The sequence below is a fragment of the Astyanax mexicanus genome, chromosome 1 (genome assembly GCF_023375975.1).
Source record: "Astyanax mexicanus isolate ESR-SI-001 chromosome 1, AstMex3_surface, whole genome shotgun sequence".
NCBI classification, from domain to species: domain Eukaryota; kingdom Metazoa; phylum Chordata; class Actinopteri; order Characiformes; family Acestrorhamphidae; genus Astyanax; species Astyanax mexicanus.
The window spans coordinates 122,672,265-122,692,563 of NC_064408.1; the positions used below are offsets into that span (position 1 = coordinate 122,672,265).

At 37.6% G+C, this 20,299-nt stretch overlaps 1 protein-coding gene across 3 annotated transcripts; it reads left to right on the top strand.

The window, feature by feature from the left end:
• Positions 1-1,023: 1,023 nt before the first annotated feature.
• cep72 (centrosomal protein 72) lies at positions 1,024-19,890 on the top strand. 3 transcript variants are annotated; one of them, XM_022685377.2, is made up of 13 exons: positions 1,024-1,139; positions 3,667-3,800; positions 4,811-5,003; positions 5,803-5,917; positions 7,063-7,235; positions 8,325-8,392; positions 8,951-8,990; positions 11,428-11,658; positions 13,076-13,230; positions 15,835-15,928; positions 16,928-17,106; positions 18,718-18,844; positions 19,637-19,890. In XM_022685377.2, exons 1-13 carry the CDS (start codon positions 1,031-1,033, stop codon positions 19,642-19,644), a joined length of 1,626 nt encoding a protein of 541 aa, XP_022541098.2. In that variant the 5' UTR covers positions 1,024-1,030; the 3' UTR covers positions 19,645-19,890. The 3 variants fall into 3 exon arrangements, with proteins under 3 accessions (XP_022541098.2, XP_022541099.2, XP_022541101.2); XM_022685378.2 differs by having other exon boundaries at positions 18,721-18,844; XM_022685380.2 differs by having other exon boundaries at positions 11,428-11,634.
• The last annotated feature ends 409 nt before the right edge of the window (positions 19,891-20,299 follow it).

Sequence of the window (20,299 nt, forward strand, 5' to 3'; positions counted from 1 at the left end):
TATTTTGTGCAAATAGTTTTATACAATAAGTTACTTGGTGAATCTTGGTAAGATTGCTTGTTTTTGTCTAATAAATATTTAAAATTGTTATGCTAAATAAAACATTTAACATTTATTTTGTTAGCATATTCTTCAAAATAAACAAATATATTGTCACTTGCCTGAAGTACTATAGTAACCACAGAGTAACACCACAGTAACCACACTTTAACAACTTTCTAACTCTATGACAACCACCCAAAATACCTAAGCGTACATGCCAGCCACCCAGGTGTCCTAGGTGGTTACCATGCAGTTGCTTGGTTATTGCTATTCTTCCTATGCTTGGAGGTGCTATGCTGTTGTTAAGCAGTTGGTATGGTATCAAATGTGGTTTCTTTGAACTTGCTTGCTGGTGTCATCCTGTTTCATCCCGATATTAAGCCAGTACTTACTTGTCCCAGGTGGTTGCTAGGTGGTTGCTAGGTAGAGTATGCTGTAGCTCAGCAGTTGCTATGGCATCCCGGGTGGTCGAGATGCTGTTGCTGCTAGGTAGTTGCTATAGTTTCCGAAGTGCTTGCTTGTTAGGGTGGTTGTGCGATATTGAAAGTGCTTTCTATGTGGTTGTTGTGGTGTTTCAGGTGGTTGCTAGTGTGTTGCTATGGTGTTGTCCCACATTGTTTTAAGGTACTACCATCACAAAAACACAAGAGGGCGATCAGTCATTGTTATGGGGAGATAATCAGTGTTAAAATATAGCCATCTCTATCTACACGGCTCTGATTAGCTGGATGTGTCCTAAATCGCACCCACGCTGCCTACTTAGGCGGTATTCGGAGGCAGGAAGGTTCAATATGTTATCCTACCCGTCTTAAATGGAAATAAAGCTTCAGAACTTAAAACTCTAATATGTAAAAGAGCGCAAGTGATCCTGTGGAAGCGTCAGTTTGGGTTTCGGAGCCCTTAATCCAGAGGCTGCTCCCTTTTTCTGAGCTCCCTTCAGTTTGGGACACCGCCGTTTACAGAGCTAGGGCGCAGCTGAGTGAGGCGCATGCGCAGAGCGCGTCTCCTCCGGCCGTTTGAAACCATGGCGGCAGATAGCGTATCAGTAACAGAGCAGTGGATCCGGGAAAAGCTCAGCCTGCAGCACCGCTGTCTGGGTAAACTTCACTTTATATATCTGTACAGACTCTACACACCTTTATTAACCGTATCACTATCTTATACGTATGTTATAAACGCTTTAAAGCGTTTAAATCGCACAGTGTTTTCAAGCTAGCACCGTTGTCGCGCAGGTAAACAGTAATTTGTAACGTTAGCTAGTTAATTTAGCTAATCTAGTTACCTTAGTTTAAAGCAGCAGTCCTTAAAGTTTTGTCTTTTAAATTGATAATAATAGTGTTTCTGAGTTTGGAAAAGGGAAAATATCCTGATAAATAGCGTCAGTGTGCTTCTGCTACTATTCCTGCCAAGCCACATACAGTATATTCATTCTAAAAACACAGTTAGTGGTCTGGTAATTAGGTCTCAACAGGAGCTTTTTCTGACTATGAAACCTTAAGCTGTTGCTGGTTACCCGATTAACTATGGTGCTGCTAATAGTGCTGATACTAGAGCTACTGCGAACATGGAGATATCAGACCAGCAAACTCACCAGCCTTTATTTGCACATTCACTCATTGTAAGCCAAATAAATGCAGAATTAGAACTAAAGAGAACAAGGGCTGTCGCGATAATTACGCTGTTGACTAGGGGTGGGCGATATGGCCCCAAAAGTAATATCACGATATTTCACGGTCTTATCACAATAACGATACTCTTGCCGATATGACAAAAACATAAAAATAAAAAATACACTACTGCAACAAAACAAAACTTACATTTTATTATTGTATACGTTATGATACAGCACACCCCTAACTGACATATAAAATAAAATACAATAATTTTATCAGATTTGTAACAGAAGTCAATGATCCAGAATGTCATGATACTAATAATAATGCACTCCAAATATCTCCATATATCCAGGATTAAAGTAAAATAAATGATACTGGACAGATATAATCTGTCTCTAGTAGATATTTAATTGTAAATGAGAAATGTGTGACTTTTTTTTTCGCTTAATCAGCAAAAAAGTAGGATAAAAAAGTGATAATTAGGGGTGAGTGTTATGGCACGATATTTCAGGGTATAATATCGTTCACGATATTCAAAAATGTTGGCGATATTATCGCGTACGATATGATATGGCACACCCCTACCGTTGACGTATCGTAACATGATGTTGATCAATATTTTGTTTATGTTTATGATAGTTTGTTTATGTTATTCAAGCTAGGGCTGGACAGTTATATATATATATATAAAAAAAAGAATTCTTCAAATATATGAACAAGTCTAAATTTTGATTTTGATTTTACAGTGGTATAAAAAAAAAGTTTGGTCACCCCTGATAATTTTCATTATTTTCCTTTATACACCATTGATTGCTCGGATTAGCAATTTTAGTTAAATATATCATATATCAGACAAAGTAAGATATAGCGAAGAAGTAAAAAAAATTAAGTTTATAGGATCTACAGAAAGTGTGCAATAATTATTTAAACAAAATTAGGCAGGTGCGTAAATTTCAGCAACCCAGCAGAAAAATCAAATCAATATTTAGTAGAGATCCTCCTTTTGCAGAAATCTAAACAGCATTTAAACTCTTCCTATAGCTTCCATTGAAAGTCTGGCCTCTTGTTGAAGGTATTTTGGATCATTCTTCTTTACAAAACATCATCTGTTCAGTCAGGTTTGATTCAGGTTTATGATCATGAACAGCTGCTTTAAATCACACCACAGATTATATTTCAATAATATTCAGATCTGGGGTCTGAGATGATCATTCCAGAACGTTGTAATTTTTGTTGCTCTGCATGAATGCTTTAGTGCTTTAGTAGATTTTGAGTAGTGTTTAGTGTTTAGGGTCGTTGTCTTGTTAAAGTATCCAGCCCCGGCGCTTCAAACTTCAACTTTCTCACTGATTCTTGTTCTCAAGACTCTGCTGATATTGACTGAAATCCATGCGACCCTCAACTTTAACAAGATTCCCGGTACCTGCACTGGTCCCACAGCCCCAAAGCATGATGGAACTGGCACTAATTTTACTGTGGGGAGCAGTAAAGTGATTGTGTTGGAATACTGTGTACTTTTTCCTCTGTGCATATAAATAACCACCCTCCAAATAACCCTGAAATTTTAGTTTCATCAGTCCACAGAACCTTATTCCAAATGTGCTTTAGCTTTAGCATACCTGAAGCGACTCTGTTTGTGGCGTGTGCTCAGAAAAGGCTTCTTCTACATTAATTTTCTCCCATACAGCCTCTCCTTGTTTAAACGATGCACAGTGACTCCATCTGCAGTAAGATGATGATGATGTCTTTGGAGCTCTGGAGGTCTGTTTGTTGACTATGACTGTTCTCACCATCCTTCTCCTCTGATTATCTGAGATCTTTCTTGTTCTGCAGCTTCAGTTCTTAACTAGACCTGTGCCTGTGGTTCTTCCATTTCCTCACTATGTTCCTCACAATGGAAAATGTAGCTGACAGTACGGACTGTGACTTTCGCGACCTAAAGCATAGTCAGGCTCTTGATTGATTGATTATCTATAGTTAATTTATCAGTTTCTGTTTGAACCCACAGCGGATGTCCGATCACTGAGCCTCCCTGGATCTGGATATGAAACGGGGAAGATCTGTCATCTGGGAATCTCTCTGAAGAATTTTGTCCGTCTGAAAAGTCTGGATCTCTCTTACAATGTACTGGATTCAGTTCAGGTAAGATACACACTAGGGGTGGGTGATATGGCCCTAAAATAATATCACAATATTTCATGTTTTTTTTTTCGTGATAACGATACGACAATATGATATGACATAACATGATATGACAATAACGATATGACAAAACACTGAGTTAAATAAAAAATATTTCCAGAATACACTACTGCAACAAAATGAATATTAAATGTTATTATTGCATATGATATGATATGGCAAACCCCTAATAATGAGATATTAAAAAAATACAAGGATTGTATCAGAATTGTAACAGAAGTCAGAATCCAGATGATACTACTGATATAATCTGTCTCTAGTAGATATATCATGGGAAATGAGTGTGATTTTTTGATGACACATCACAATATACAGTTTGATCAATCAATTAATCAATCAATCTATCAATAATACCACCCCACCCCTTGATGACATCCAACCATCTATATCTCACCACTGCTATCAGAGGCACACTACTCAGTCCAATCAGCTCTCCCTCCTGGCCCGCCCCTAAACCCATACATCACCCAGTGCCCCTCCCAAGCTAGTCTAGACTTTTTTAAATTTGAGCTCTACCTCTTTACAACTTTACAACTGATGCTCTTAAACATATTATGAGACAAGAAATTCAAGTAATTAACTCTTGATGAGTTCAGCACAGCTGTTAACTGAAAACCTGAATTCCAGGAGACTCTACCACATAAAACTGACTGAGAAAATCCAGCAGAGATGTGCTAAACTGTCTAATCTAAGCAAGAGATGCTACTTTGAGGAATCTAAAATATAAAACATATTCTGGTTTAACACTTTTTTTAATTTATTTTTTAAATAATTACCTTTTTTTATTCGTAGATCATAGCAATCAAGTTTAAACAGGTTTGTTGCACATAGTAAGAAATAGTAGGAAGTGCTGAACTATTTTATATTTTATGGTAAAACACAATCTAATCTTTATCTCACATTTGATTTAATTGCATGTTTCCCTCTGTTATTTTGTTTAAATCCTGCAGGGAATTGTACATTTGAAGCTGCTGGAGAAGCTGAACCTGTACTATAACAGGATCTCGTCTCTGGAGGAAGTCCTGACTCTGTGCAGACTCCAGAACCTGCAGGAGCTGGACCTGAGACTCAACCCTGTCGTACAGAAACACCCACACTACCGCCTGTACCTCGTCCATGCCATCTCCAAGCTCCGCAAACTAGGTACCAACATCCATATTGATAGTTTGATATATTTTATGGTTTTCAATTGCAATACATAATTCATATGTGACTAGGCCTGTCACAATAACTACAATATCGACTTATCGTTCACTAAATGAACATGACCTCAATCATTTTAATAATCGTGATATCAATATGCACTTTTTTTGCACATATATTGTGACTGAGGGCCTGGCCATCGTGACCCGGTAGTCGGAAAAAATAACACAAACACAGGAAAGAATGAACTTAAAATGTGCCTTTTATAAGGCAAAACCCCCTCCATCAACACTATCACCATCAGCATATCTCTTGATTAAAGGCTGAGGCAGGGTCTTGATGCTGGTGCAATGCGGGCCAGCTGGGACAGACTGGGGGTGTATTTCATGGTGTGGGGCAGACCCACGGTTCACTATATAACTTACTATAACCTACTTTGGTTTCAAAATTAGGTCAATGGAATAAGAATGGAAAGTTTATTGTCTTTAAAAGGCTGTAATTCCTTTGTTATGATATTAAGTTATCATTATGTTAGTGCCATTTAATGGTCTTAAAATGCCAACAATATTGTTTATCCCAATAATTTCTGGGACAGCATATCGTTTGCAAAAAATTGTTATCATGACAGGCCTATGTGTGGCGCCAAAGCTAGATTTATTTTTTTTATGGAAACATATTCGCTCCCAATTAGACCTGATTATTTACAGTTAATGTACAATTTACAGCTCAATATAAATATTTGTGTGGACGATATATCGTCTGATTTCTCCTGTGTGCTGTTTGTGTTGCTCTGTTGTAGATGATTGTGCTGTAAGAGACAGAGAGAGGAGTGCAGCTCTGATGCATTTCTCAGTGGAGTCGGCACTCGAGCCAGACCACAGCTCACAACTTCTCACTGAGGAGAAACGAGAGAGGTGATGCACCTAAATAAGGCAGATAGTACAAAATGAATTGTTCAATTTCCTATTATTCATTTTAAACATATGTTTTTAGGGGTACTTTGACATCTACCTTCTGACCTTTCAGTTTGGGTCCAAATCAAAATAGCAGTTGTGAAATGGGCTGTGATCCACTGTCTGGACCAAAGCACCAAAATTTGATCCAACCAAAAGAGGTGGACCAAAATTTGATCGGACCAAAACCTGATCGAACCAAAAAATATGGAGCAAAATTTTATCCAATAAAAAAAGGTGAACTCGGCCCGAATCTCCTAAAATATGGTCCGGACCAAAAGCACCAAAATGTGATCAAACTAAAAGAAGTGGCCAAAATTGGATATAACCAAAGTTTGATCCAACCAAAAGAGGTGGACCAAAATCGAATACAACCAAAAGAGGTGGACCTAAATTTGATTCAACCAAAAGAGGTGGACCAAAATCTGATCCAACCAAAATTTGATCCAACCAAAAGAGGTGTACCTGAATTTGATCCAACCAAAAGAAGTGGACCTAAGTTTGATCCAACCAAAAGAATTGGACCAAAATTTGATCCAACCAAAAGAATTGGACCAAAATTTGATCCAACCAAAATTTGATCCAACCAAAAGAGGTGGACCTAAATTTGATCTAACCAAAAGAGGTGGCGAGGTTGGCGAAGAGGAAATTCTAGAATAGAGGTTGCTAATTGAGTTTGGCTGTGGGCCAGATATTTTCCGAACCATTACATGGCCACAATAAAAAATAAAAATGTGTAATGGGATGGAGTGCTACAGATTAGTAGCTCTCCTGCCCAGAGGGATGTTGAACCCAATTGCAGAACAGTTGATCTCAAAGCAGGTAAACCCAAGAAGAAATAAATAAATTAATTAATAGACACACCGCTCCTCACGCAGAATCGAACCTGTGTCGCCAGGGTCTCGTTCCAATACAATATCAGTGCCCCGGCTAGTGAATTGGGACACGGCTGAGAAAAAAAAACACCCTTATAAGGAGATAAGGAGCCCGAGAACGGGTGGAAACTAGGTGTGAAAACGCCTTATGTTGGTTTATGTACCAAAAACCTTTTTTAACCCATATAATTAATATTACAATAGTTATTGTTTTCTAAACATTATTTGTAGGAGTAGTGATCCCAGAATTGCCTCAGTGAAGAAGATGATGATGAGGAAGCTGTCTCTTCGGGAGGGTAATGAGGAAACGGCTCTAAATCACAGATTCAGCTCTTCAGATCCTCTTCCTCACACTGAGAGGAAGACTACAGCAGAGTCACAGTGCACTCATTCATCAGACAGAGGTATGCCTGTCTTATTCACAGTGTCGTGACTTTTACAATCTTTCTCAATCTCTCTCTAAATTGTGTAAAGTGTTTTTTTTCCATCATTTTAAAACTAAAGTCACCCAAACTATTAAGAAAAAACATGGCATTTTTCAATGAACAAAAAAGTGTTAAACAAACCACATCTCTGCTTTTCTGAAGTAGAGTCTCCTGGAATGGCTTTCAGTTAACAGCTGTGCTGAAAAAAGTATGGGATGAATTTTACAAAACTCGACTACCCCTAATCCAACCATCCATTTTCTGTGAATTCGCTGAAAGAGCTTAGGTCAGGAATCATTTGCTTCTATGAGATGTTTGTTTGGATGCTCCTCCCTTATTGTGATGTCACAATAAAAGAAAACCTGTATAGAACCACCCTGGCTCCACCCCTCACCCATCACCTTTCACCAGAACCCCACCCACTAGAAGAAACAGTAGAAGAAACAGTGGAAGAAACACCATTTCGGTCTGCTGATTGAGAACTTCAGACAGTACACTGCTGGATTAGCCGGCAGACTTCTTCTGAGTGAGGGATCTGTACCTACTGTCCGTAACAAGTCAGCAGATAAAGGAAATGTAAGCTCTTTAACATAATGATAAGTTTTGTGCTTATATCGCACTTAAGCATGAACTAGCTTGTTCGTGTTTTTTGCCATTTAGCACAAGCTAACACTAAGGTATGGAAACAGCTTATTTCCATAAAAGTGTCAAAGCCCTTAAATGGCTCATTTAGAAAGGGACTGAAACTGGTAAGAATGGAGCTGGTGAGATCTTAACTTTATGTGAGAGTGATTTTAGTGTAAAGAACTTCATGAATATGTTTAGTAAACTTTAGTAAACTTGTGTAGAGACATTTATAATATGTCCCCTGTAAATAAAAGCACCAAATGTTTAGGCCTGGACGATGATCCACAAAGCTTGTAGAAAAATATTCTTTGGAAGATGAAAGAAAATTATTCCAGAAATCAAATTAACTCTTAATATACAGTTTCTGCAGTACGAGGAGAAGGTGGCTCAGGTACTTTATTGCTCTCTCACATATTTTCTCTCATTTTTCATTTTTTCCAGAAAATGCCTCTGAAATAATACATTTAATCAATACATACGATTCTGATGCGTCGTCAGCACAAAATCAGGTACAATCTGTTTTTATTTTCTGATACCATAATGTAGTATATGGAAAAAATAGAGAGCACCTAAAAATGATGAGTTTGGATGGATGATCACAAGCCATCAAACCAAACTGAACTGCTTGAATTTTTGCACCAGGAGTAAACCAGCATAAAGTTATCCAAAAGCAGTGTGTAAGACTGGTGGAGGAGAACATGATGCCAAGATGCATGAAAAAGAACTGTGATTAAAAACCAGGGTTATTCCACCAAATATTGATTTCTGAACTCTTAAAACTTTATGAATATGAACTTGTTTTCTTTGCATTATTTGAGGTCTGAAAACTCTGAAAACTTTTTGTTATTTCAGTCATTTCTCATTTTCTGTAAATAAATGCTCTAAATGAGAATATTTTTATTTGGAATTTGGGAGAAATGTTGTCTGTAGTTTATAGAATAAAACAACAATGTTCATTTTACTCAAACATAAACCTATAAATAGCAAAATCAGAGAAACTGATTCAGAAACTGAAGTGCTGTAGTGTTGTACGTTTAAATCTGCATTTGTTCACTTGTTCTTTTCAGCATCCCAAAACAGGACTTGGGAAATCTCACCGTAAACATGGTAAGTCCTGTTTATTATCTATATACAGTACTGTATAGGGGATTTAGGCTCCTGATCACATGATTATAACTGGTTTCTGGACAATGAACCACCCAGAATAACTAAAAAAATCTAAATACCACCTTCGAGTCTTCAGCATATACAATATATGCAAACAAACTAGGGGTAAACGATATGGACAAGTGTTATGTGTTATATAATGCTGGGTATAATGAGATCAGTGTGGAAAACAATAAATTAATGCTACAAGTAGCCAGCATTTTTGAAAATGGTGAACCCTTTTGATATTATACCCTAAAATATGTTGACATATCACCCACCCCTAATTATCACATCAGGTACTACTATTAGTTTTTACTTTTTTACTGTTTTTATAAAAGAAAAAATCACACTGTTCTCATTTCCCATTATATATCTACTAAAGACTTTATTATAGATTATATCTGTCCAGATTATATAATTTCATTTAATCCTGGATTTATGGAGATATTTGGAGTGCATTATTATTAGTATCATGACTGATCATTCTGGATCATTGACTTCTGTTACAAATCTGATAAATTTATTGTATTTTTTAATGTGCCATATCATATCATATATTCAATAATAAAATTTTATGTTCATTTTGTTGCAACAGTGTTTTCTTTATTTTTTTTGGTTTAATTCAGTGTTTTGTCTTATTGCCGAAAGTATCGTTATCACAAAAATACCATGAAATATCATGATATTTTTATTTATGTATTTTTCATTTAAATTTTTTTTTTACTTTTTTATATACTTTTTTATATAAAATTGATGTGAATAATGCAAAATACTGGAAAAAGGAATATATCGAATTGTATTTGTATTGCATTATATTGTACTATGTGAAATAAATAAATAATAAGTAAAAAAAAAAAGAAATATCATTATTATTTTAGGGCCATATCTGCACACTCCTACTTTCTGTATAAGTGTAATAATATTGTTTTACTGAGCTTAGAAACACTAGTACAGTAGTGTATATTTCTATATTTTCACTAGAGGGCGATATTTCTCTTCTGTAGTTTTTTGGTACAAACTGTTCTGATTGGTGTTTTCCTGAACACCAGTTCCTGTAGATATGACTGGTACAGTTTCGGTTGTGTTTTAAAGGGCAGAAAGATAAACAGCGCTGAGCTGTGAAGTCTTTAAGTACCTGAGCTGCAAATCACAGATTAGTATTAGCTATTTCACAATTCTTCCTCTGGCAGTTTTAGTAGTAATACTAATTTAAGTGTAGATAAGGCCTGAAACCGTGTTTTAATGGGTGTAAATGTAAAATGTCTACATCATTTATAAAAAATAATGCATTAACCCTGGATTATAGATATTAAACCCACTATAAAAGTCATCTTTTTTTATATTACTGTTGGATCTGATTGGTATCGGTTGATTTTCAGAGTTAAGAGATCAGACAACTTGATTGGGACTTCCCTAGTGAATGGTTTATGCCTTGGACATACAAGGTTTTGTCAGGTACAGACCCTTTACACTACCTGGAAGTCCTTTAACTTAAAAAAACAACTTCCATCTCATTTCCAACAAAGGTTCTTTAGATTTTTGAGATGAACAGATCAGGTTCTTGCCTGTAGAATATAACTTTGACTCCTCCAGTCTTAAGAATAGGGTTAAGAGCAGGGTTGAGTGATTTTCAATTAATCGATGTTTGATTATAATTGATTGGTATTTTAAATAAAAACAAATAGGGATTATATTGGTATTAAGCAAAAGTATACTGTAGAAATAGCCAACAATTTACCTACCATATTGTTCGCACTATAAGGTGCGAATATTTGCATTTTTGCTGTTTAGAGGTGAGTATTATCAGACAGTAGCCTGCTGCTAACCCCGGTTAGCATTTCTGGAGCAGTATTAGCATTACCTGCTAACCATGCTTAGCGCTAGCTCTTTCACCGTTCAGAGAGGAATTTTATTAGACTGTAGCCTGCTGCTAACCCCGGCTAGCACTGCTGGAGCAGCTTTAGCATTAGCTGCTAACTGCGCTAAGCGCTAGTTCTTTCGCAGTTCAGAGATGAGTATTATCGGACTGTATCCTGCACTTTTACCATGTTAAAACAAGCTACATGGGACAAACTGCTAGCTAATATCGCCCTGGCTTACCAGAACAGTCAGGGTTCCTCAGTATAAAGATGTTGGGCAGCATTAGCCGGCTAGCCGTGGCAAGCCTTAGTGGAAATCTGTAAATCTAAGCTGTAAATAAACAGAAGCGCTATACTCACCCAAATAAACAATTTTCAGGAGAGAAATCTGTGTAGATCAACATCCAGCACTCGTTTAACTTTAAAAATAAAATGTTTAATTTTTAGAATTACAGTTTTGTTTACTTAGCTTAGCTTATCATGCTATTCCTAACAATGGTGTATCACTGCAGCCCTACTGTTACTTTACTCTGCAGATACTCACACTCAGCGAGCTGTTCGTCACAGAAAGTCCACGCTGAAGACCAGTGAAGCTCCCAGAGTCACGTTTGTTGATGTTAATGGGAGTCCTGAACGACGGTGCTCAGAACCAGTGAAGAACTCCCCCATACACAGCAGGACACAAGCTGAGAGCAACTTCACCCCACATCCCAGCAACAAAAGCAAAACGACTGTAAAGCCGGGTACTGTTTCAAAGCCTGGGATAGGTATATTACACCCCATCGACAGATTATTTTCACACCTTGCGCCCGTGCTGTTAAAATATCGTCAAAGTGTAGGAATAAATCTATACTGATGGATGTGGTCGTCTGGAAGTGAGGTGTGTTCAGGTACATTTCTGGTGTGTTTCTATATATTTTGGTGCTGGAAAACACAGGAGCTCCACTGACTGATTAAAACCCTGACAACAGTCAGACATTAGAGTCCATTCCTATTGGAGATCCCAGCCCTTGTGCACCCCCACTCATTAAACACACACACACACGGACGCACTGCAGAGCACAAACACGACTTTTAACTCTACAATAAACAGAATAAAGAATAAAATAACATTACTGTTTCCTTAAATGAGCTGCTGTACAGGTGTTGGACAATGAAACTGGAACACCTGTCATCATTTTAGTGTGGGAGGTTTCATGGCTAAATTGGAGCAGCCTGGTGTTCAATCTTCATTAATTGCACATTGCACCAGTAAGAGCAGAGTGTGAAGGTTCAATTAGCAGGGTAAGAGCACAGTTCTGCTCAAAATATTTAAATGCACACAACATTATGGGAGACATACCAGAGTTCAATACCAGAGGACAAATTGTTGGTGCACGTCTTGCTGGAGCATCTGTGACCAAGACATCAAGTCTTTGTGATGCATCAAGAGCCACGATATCCAGGGTAATGTCAGCATACCACCAAGAAGAACCAACCACATCCAACAGGATTAACTGTGGACGCTGTAAGAGGAAGCTGTCTGAAAGGGATGTTTGGGTGATCAAAACAACTGGACCGAGACTGGTAGAGGTTCGGTCCCAAACAAACTCTGGAGGGGTTTCACTTGTGGTGAGAATGTAATCCGGTCTCGATTCGACCCAGCTATCCCACCTCTTACAGCGTCCACAGTTAATCCTGTTGGATGTGGTTGGTTCTTCTTGGTGGTATGCTGACATTACCCTGGATACCGTGGCTCTTGATACATCACAAAGACTTGCTGTCTTGGTCACAGATGCTCCAGCAAGACGTGCACCAACAATTTGTCCTCTTTTGAACTCTGGTGTGTCACTCATAATGTTGTGTGCATTGCAGTATTTAGAGCAGAACTGTGCTCTTACCCTGCTAATTGAACCTTCACACTCTGCTCTTACTGGTGCAATGTGTATTAATTAAGATTGGCCACCAGGCTGCTCCAATTTAGCCATAAAACCAGTTTCATTGTCCGACCCCTGTAGTTTAATTTAATCAATCCAACACTGATTAGTTTACTTACATTTAAATACCCATTATTAGAAGCTTAAGGAGAAGAAAAACTGTAAATAATCACAGAATTCTGTGTAAGAAAGCTGTATATTAGTTTACAATATGCACATATTAGTTATTTGAAAAGAAATAACATTCTTCTCTTGTTCTCTTGTAAAGGAGATGATAAGAGAGCCCAGGTGGTAAAAAATTACTTTGAGAGCAGAGAAAACCCAGTTCTGCATCCTCCCAGACTAACATACCCAAACACTGGTGAAGATGGACCCCAACAGAGACCCTCAACTAAACCAGAGACAGCAGGAAAACCCTGTAAGGTGAGAGAGTTAATTCACTAAAGAGCTAAATCAGACTACCTTATTTTTTCGCACTATAATCTGCACTTAAAATCCTTTCAATTATTCAAAAATCATCAGAGCTTCTTATAATCTGGTGCTCCTTATGTATGAATTCTATCAGTCAGGTATTAAGGAGCAGTAAAGTCACTCTGCTGAAGTACAGAGTTATACAGGAGTTTCAGTTTAGTTCTCCAGCACCCAGACTGGAGCAGCATTAGCATTGGCTGCTAACCACAATAAACGCTAGCTCTTTCACCGCTCACCAAGATGAGTATATCAGACTGTAGTCTGAGCATTTACGTTGTTAAAACAAGCTACGTGGGACAAACCGCTAGCTAATATCACCCTGGCTAACCGTAACACTCAGGCTTCCTCATTGTAGCTCTGTCGGGCAGCATTAGCTAGCGATAGTGCTTAGCTGCTAATACTAATGCTGCTGCACCCAGCCTTATTGGAAATCTGGAACTCTAAGCTTACTGTAAATAAACAGAAGCACTTTACTCACCTAAATTAACAGTTTTCAGGAGAGAAATCTGTGTAGATTTACATCCAGCCCTAGTTTAACTTTGAAAGAAAATGTTTTTGTTTTTTTTTAAGAATTACAGTTTTGTTTACTTAACCCAACTTAGCTTAGATTTACAGGTCTCACCACCCAGTGGTAAGACCTGCTGAATTAAAAGGAAAATATGGCAACACCCCTGTTCCTTACTAGTGTTGCATAATGTGCCTTATATTTCGGTTCACCTTATAGTGTGAAAAATATGGTAAAAATAATGCCTTTAAAACTTATTTGTCCCTATACAGATTTCTTTTGTTTTTGTTTTGTCATACTGATATTTTTCATATTATCAAACAAACTTAATATCAGACAAAGCTAACCCGAGTAAATATAAACAGCTCTTTTTAAACAATGATTTCATTTTTTAAAGGAAGTAAAACATCCAACCCAATCGTTTTTAGAAGAGAAATCTGTGTACAGTAACATCCAGCACTCGTTTGACTTTAAAATATATATATTTTTAAGAATTACAGTTTTGTTTACTTAGCTTAACTTAGCTATATTAGCTATATTAGAAGAAAAACATGGCGAAACTCCTGTTCCTTACTAGAATGGCATAAAATGCGCCTTTATAATCCGGTGCATTTTATAGTGGGAAAAATACAGTAGTCCAGTCATGTTAAGCTAAAGAGCTAAAGTCTAAAGCTGTTGTTTCCATGTGGGTCAGCCAGATGTCTTCCTGTATCAGTTTTCTCCAGTTTCTAAGAGTCTTTTGAAGGTGTAGGAAACGGTATTTACTGCCCTCTGGTTTCATCTGTAATTTATCTAAAGAAAAAAACTTCTACTTTTAATATTTACAGAGTTCTGTAGCTTTTAACATCCCCAGGCTGTGAACCGGTTCACTGACGCACATAATTTCAGCAGCATTTGCTCCAGTTGGTCACTGTCCTTTGTCCAGGGTCAGCCTAGCATTAGCTTTTAGCCTCCAGTAAGACTTTCTTCTTCATTTGTTGAGCTGCTATTAGCCTTCAGCCAGTCACTGTCTCTTTTCCTGTTAGCCTAGCATTCGTTAGCCACTTATTAGCCTTGGCACGTAGGGTTGTCACGATACCAACATTAAGTGTAGTATCATGATTCTCGATAATAAAGCAATGGCCAAACATTGGCCAAAAAATGTCTTCTTTTGTCTCAAGATTATTTAGCATTTTTAAGATGAAAATGCAACATTTTTGCAGTGATGATTTGTGGTAATTATTATATTCTTTCTTTCCTTTTCATGAATATATGAACATTTCAATGCACTTGATCTAAGTAAACATACAGTACCAGTCAAAAGGTTTGGACACGCCTTAAATCCAGTGTTTTAAAATGTTCTGCATTGTAGATTAATACTAAAATCATCAAAACTCTGAGGAAATCTCTGTTGGATTTCCTCTGTCATCTTTTTTGAGGTAGAACAGAAACAGAAGTAACTGGAGTGAGTGCCAGTAACAGAAGTGAATGCCAGAAACAGGAATGAGTGTCGGTAACAGGAGTGAGTGTCGGTAACAGGAGTGAGTTCCAGTGATGGGAGTGAGTTCCATTAACAGGAATGAGTTCCATTAACAGGAGTGAGTTCCATTAACAGGAGTGAGTTCCATTAACAGGAGTGAGTTCCATTAACAGGAATGAGTTCCATTAACAGGAATGAGTTCCATTAACAGGAGTGAGTTCCATTAACAGGAGTGAGTTCCATTAACAGGAGTGAGTGCCAGTGACAGGAGTGAGTGCCAGTAACAGGACTAAGTGCGAGGAACAAGAATGAGTGCCAGTAGCAGGAGTGAGTCACTGTAAAGACCATCAAAAATGTTATGATGATAAAACTGGCACTCATCAGGACTGTCTCAGGAAAGGAAGAGGAAGAGTTTCCTCTGTTGTACAGGATAAATTCAGAAACCACAAGTTAACAGCTCCCCAGATAAGAGCACCTAAATGCTTCTTCACAGAATATTTTGGTTTATTTAACACTTTTTTTAAGTTACTACATGATTTCTTATGCAGTGTTCCTCTACAGACTAGCGTTTATGTGGTGAATTTGTTCTCAGGGAGGTTATAAGAAGCCGATGGAGCTGCTGCTCAGCCTGGTGGATGAGTACTGGTCTGGGAAAAAGAAGAATCACAACACTAAACACTTCTTCAGTAAGTTCTCATCCTCATCCTCCTCCTCTATCTCCTCACATTTAATGTCCCTCAGGATTTCTGAGGCTAATGTAGCTAAACAATCCATGACCATTCAATTTAATATGGCATATTCTACCGAATCAGTGCCATTATTTCATAATAAATTCATAATATTTAAGTTAAAATACACAATTTATTTGTGTCCCCGGGTTTCATTCAATCCTGTTACCGTAGCACATTACCCCATCTGAAACATCAGGAACATTCTACAACAGGAAGCGACTTCAGCTGCCTCTTCTGAAGATCATGAGAAGACCAAAATAAAGTTCTTGCATTAGTTGCTTTTGGATATTTTATTGATCCTATTGTAAAAATGACTGAGGAGCTCAACACTCCTTCGTCAACATTTCCTCACCTAAATTAATTCTTAGTTCTTATTTGTTTCTTTTTTAATCTAAATTTTGGGGAACTCACTATAATGTGCTCAGTGTCCTTATGCTAATAGCATAGCCGCCATTTCGCTTATTCCTGTTACTTTCAGTCCTGCTACTCATAACATAAAAAGTAACAGTAGTGAGTACCAGTGATGTGAGTGAGTACCAGTGATGGGAATGAGTTCCAGCAACATGAGTGAGTGTAAATAACAGAAGTGAGTTCCAGTGAGGTGCCAGTAACAGGAGAGAGTGCCAGAATATTAGTTAGTTTCCAATTCTGTTTGGTTCATCATTTATCCACTTGTTTAATAAATTGCATGATAATACAATTGATCAATATCAGGTTTGGGTCTTCTTGTAAATATAAAAATAAAAAAATAGCTTTCCATACTTTAGAAAAATAAAATATGCATGCACATAGTGAACAATTGTAACAGGACTAAGAAAAATTTAACCATCTTCGGCTTAGAAACCTTGTAGAAAAAAGTTAAAAATAAGATTAAAAATACATTTAAATTTTGAAAAGTTACAAGTAAATGCCTGACCACTGATCCTGGTGCTCGCTGCTGTCCACTCTGTGCAGTGCATGCAGTGCGGATCCTCTGTATGATGGAGCAGGAGGTGGTGGGTGGGGAGGAGGAGATGGAGGCTCTAAAGCAGAAGATCCAGACGCTGAACAGCCGGGCGGAGCTCCAGCAGAAACACCATCAGTCTGAGATTCAGAGTCTGACCAATCAGCTGCAGCGAGCGCACGCCTCCATCGTAAGTATCAGACCAGAGTCATTTAGAATGAATCACACTGAACCTGATTCAGTCAGAACCAATCAGATTGAAGCTTCCTCTGTAGAGCAGCTGCTTTTAGAGATGCAAAACCTCTTTTCCTGATAAATGAACCCACGTTTTACAGGATAAAAGAACAATAAATGGCAGCTGCTGTTCTGTTCATTATTAAAATTTGACCTAAAGTTTTCTAATAAATGCACATGCCGGATGTCGTGGGACGTGGGTCTAGTATTATTTATATAATGTGTAGTGTAGTATATTAGTATATTAGTTACAGATTTATTTAGTTTTTTTATTATACATTTTTCAGATTATGAAACAAATTTTTATATTAGACTAATATAATCTGAGTAAATATAAAAAGCCGTTTTTATATGAGTATTTCACTTATTACAGGGAAAAAAGCTATAAAAACCAACCTGGTCCTGTGTTAAAATTGCAACCATCTAGAAAAAACATTAGCAACCGCCTAGCAATCGCTTAGCAACACTATAGCAACCACAAGAATCATAGCAAAACTGTAGCAACTACCTACCAACCACATAGCAACCATGTGTATCATAGCAACACCCTAGCAACCACTTAGCAACACTATGGCAACCAAGAGTATCATTGCAACGCCTTAGCTACCACCTAGCTACACCTTAGAAACCACTTAGCAACAATATAGCAACCAACGATATCAAAGCAACACCTAAGCCACCACCCAGCAACACCTTAGCAACTATCTAGCAACCAATAAGCAATACTCTAGCAGCCACAGATATCACAACAACACGATAGCGACCAATGGTATTATAGCAACACCTTAGGTACCACCTAGCCACCACCCAGCAACACCTTAGCAACTACCTAGCAACCAAAAAGCAATACTATAGCAGCCACAGGTGTCATAGCAACATCCTAATAACCAATTAGCAACACGATAGCGACCAATGCTATTATAGCAAAACCTTAGACACCACCCAGCAACCACCAACACCTTAGCAACTACCTAGCTACCATTTACAACACAATAGCAATCACATGTATAATAGCAACACCCTAGCAACCACTTAGCAACACTATACCAACTACAACTATTATAGCGACACTTTAGCAGCCACATAGCAACCACTTACCAACACTATAACAACCCACAAGTATTATAGCTTAGCAACACCATACCAACTACGAGTATCATAGCCACACCTAAGCTACCACCTAGCAACATCTTAGCAACTATTTACCAACACTATAGCAACCACAGGTATCATAGCGACACCTTAGCAACCACCCAGCTTTTGAGCAAAAGTTTTGCCATTGTAGTCACTCTCGCAGTTCCCATTCATTTGCACCCACTATCAGACCTCACACCAACTCCCATAATTCACCTGGGATTCATAAATCGCATAAATTAGATTTTAACTTCTCTCACAAGATAACACCTCACAGTTGCACCCTTCTGTCCCATGACTTTTGGCATGACTGTGTATGTGAAAATGTACAGGTACAATTTTTGAAAAATAATATTCATTAGTATTATGGTGGAATGTGTGTAATACAGAATGTGACTGTGTGTGTGTGTGTGTGTGTGTGTGTGTATTACAGCAGCAGCTGGATGAGCAGCTGAGGAGTGTTCTGGAGGAAAACGTGTCGCTACAGAAGCAGCTGATCAGATTAGGGCAGAAACTCCTGTCTGATCAGCTGAGGGAAGCATCCAGCTCTGCAGACGCAGGTCTGATAATCACCTTTTTATAATAATAATAATAATAATAAAGTTAAATATAATTAAATACATATATCGTACCGCAACACACTATAAATCGCACTAGATTATAAGGCGCATTAAGCAACAGTAGTAAGGAACAGGGGTCTCGGCATGTTTTCCTTCTAATTCAGGGTGGCGAGACCTGTAAAGTAAAACAAAGTAAACAAAACTGTAATTCTTAAAATAACATTTTCTGTTAATCTACACAGATTTCTCTCCTGAAAACTGTTTTTTTTTTTTTTTGGGTTATTTGGGTACAGTAACCTTAGATTCCCAGATTTTCACTAAGGCTGGGTGCAGCAGCATTAGCATGCGCAGTTAATCGCTAGCGCTAGCTAGTGTTAGTGAGTGTTTCACAGAGAGCCAGGGCGATATTAGCTAGCGGTTCGTCCCACTAAGCATGCAGTCCAATATACTCACCTGTATATCTGTATACTCACCTGCTTAGCACTGGGGTTAGCGGCTAATGCTAATACTGCTCCAGTCTGGGTGCTGGAGAACTAAACTGAAACTCCTGTATAACTCTGTACTTCAGCAGAGTGACTTTACTGCTCCTTAATACCTGACTGATAGAATTCATACATAAGGAGCACCGGATTATAAGCAGAACTGATCATTTTTGGGAAAATTTAAGGATTTAAAGTGCAGCTTATAGTGTGAGAAAACGGTATTTGAACTGGCCTTTGTGTTTAAGTGTGTGTGTGTGAGAATAAAGAAAGATTCGGCAAAATTAATCAGAAAGGTGTGTTTTTTTGGCAGGTGAATAGAGGACAGCAATGGATCCAAAATTTAAGACGACGCCCAAAGACCCACCTACCCTGCCAATCAGAAGTCTGGACCCACAGAAGATATTGATCAGTTTTGTATTTTATACACAGTGTTTGTGCAGTTTAGGTTACAGATCATAAACTATTCATCACAATTTAGTTTTAGATATTTTATTTAATATTTAATGTATTGTGATGTAATCTGAGAAGAAGACGTTACAATAAACTCTAGATTAATATATTGTATATATTTTCTGTGTGTTGTCATTTCTTGGCAAGTTACCTGCAGTAGAGTTTGGATATGTGCTTTTATTATATACTATCTTTTAATAACAATTGTTATTTGTGGAAAAAACAAACAAAACAAACATAAATATATGTTCAGAAATAGGAATAGAAAAAAAACAAACAAATATACACTACCTTTTAAACAGGTAAATAGGTAAGAGCCTCCCTTTGGATAATAATTCATGCATGTGTGATTAATATATTTCAGCTGGAAACTAGTTATTTAACTCTTAACTGATGCAGGGAGTAGCTTCTCATTTGTTATACCACCATGTGGAAATATTCCTTAATCCTGTAGCAGTGGAAACTAAAATAATCAGATTCAGAAGGGTCAAATTATTGTATTGTATTGTACAAAGTATTGGCA

Coding starts and splice junctions, on each gene's coding strand:
- cep72 (XM_022685377.2), top strand. CDS start 1,031: ATGCGCAGAGCGCGTCTCCTCCGGCCGTTTGAAACCATGGCGGCAGAT. Junction 5,004..5,802: donor CTCCAAGCTCCGCAAACTAG/GTACCAACATCC, acceptor GCTCTGTTGTAG/ATGATTGTGCTGTAAGAGAC. Junction 13,231..15,834: donor CAGCAGGAAAACCCTGTAAG/GTGAGAGAGTTA, acceptor ATTTGTTCTCAG/GGAGGTTATAAGAAGCCGAT.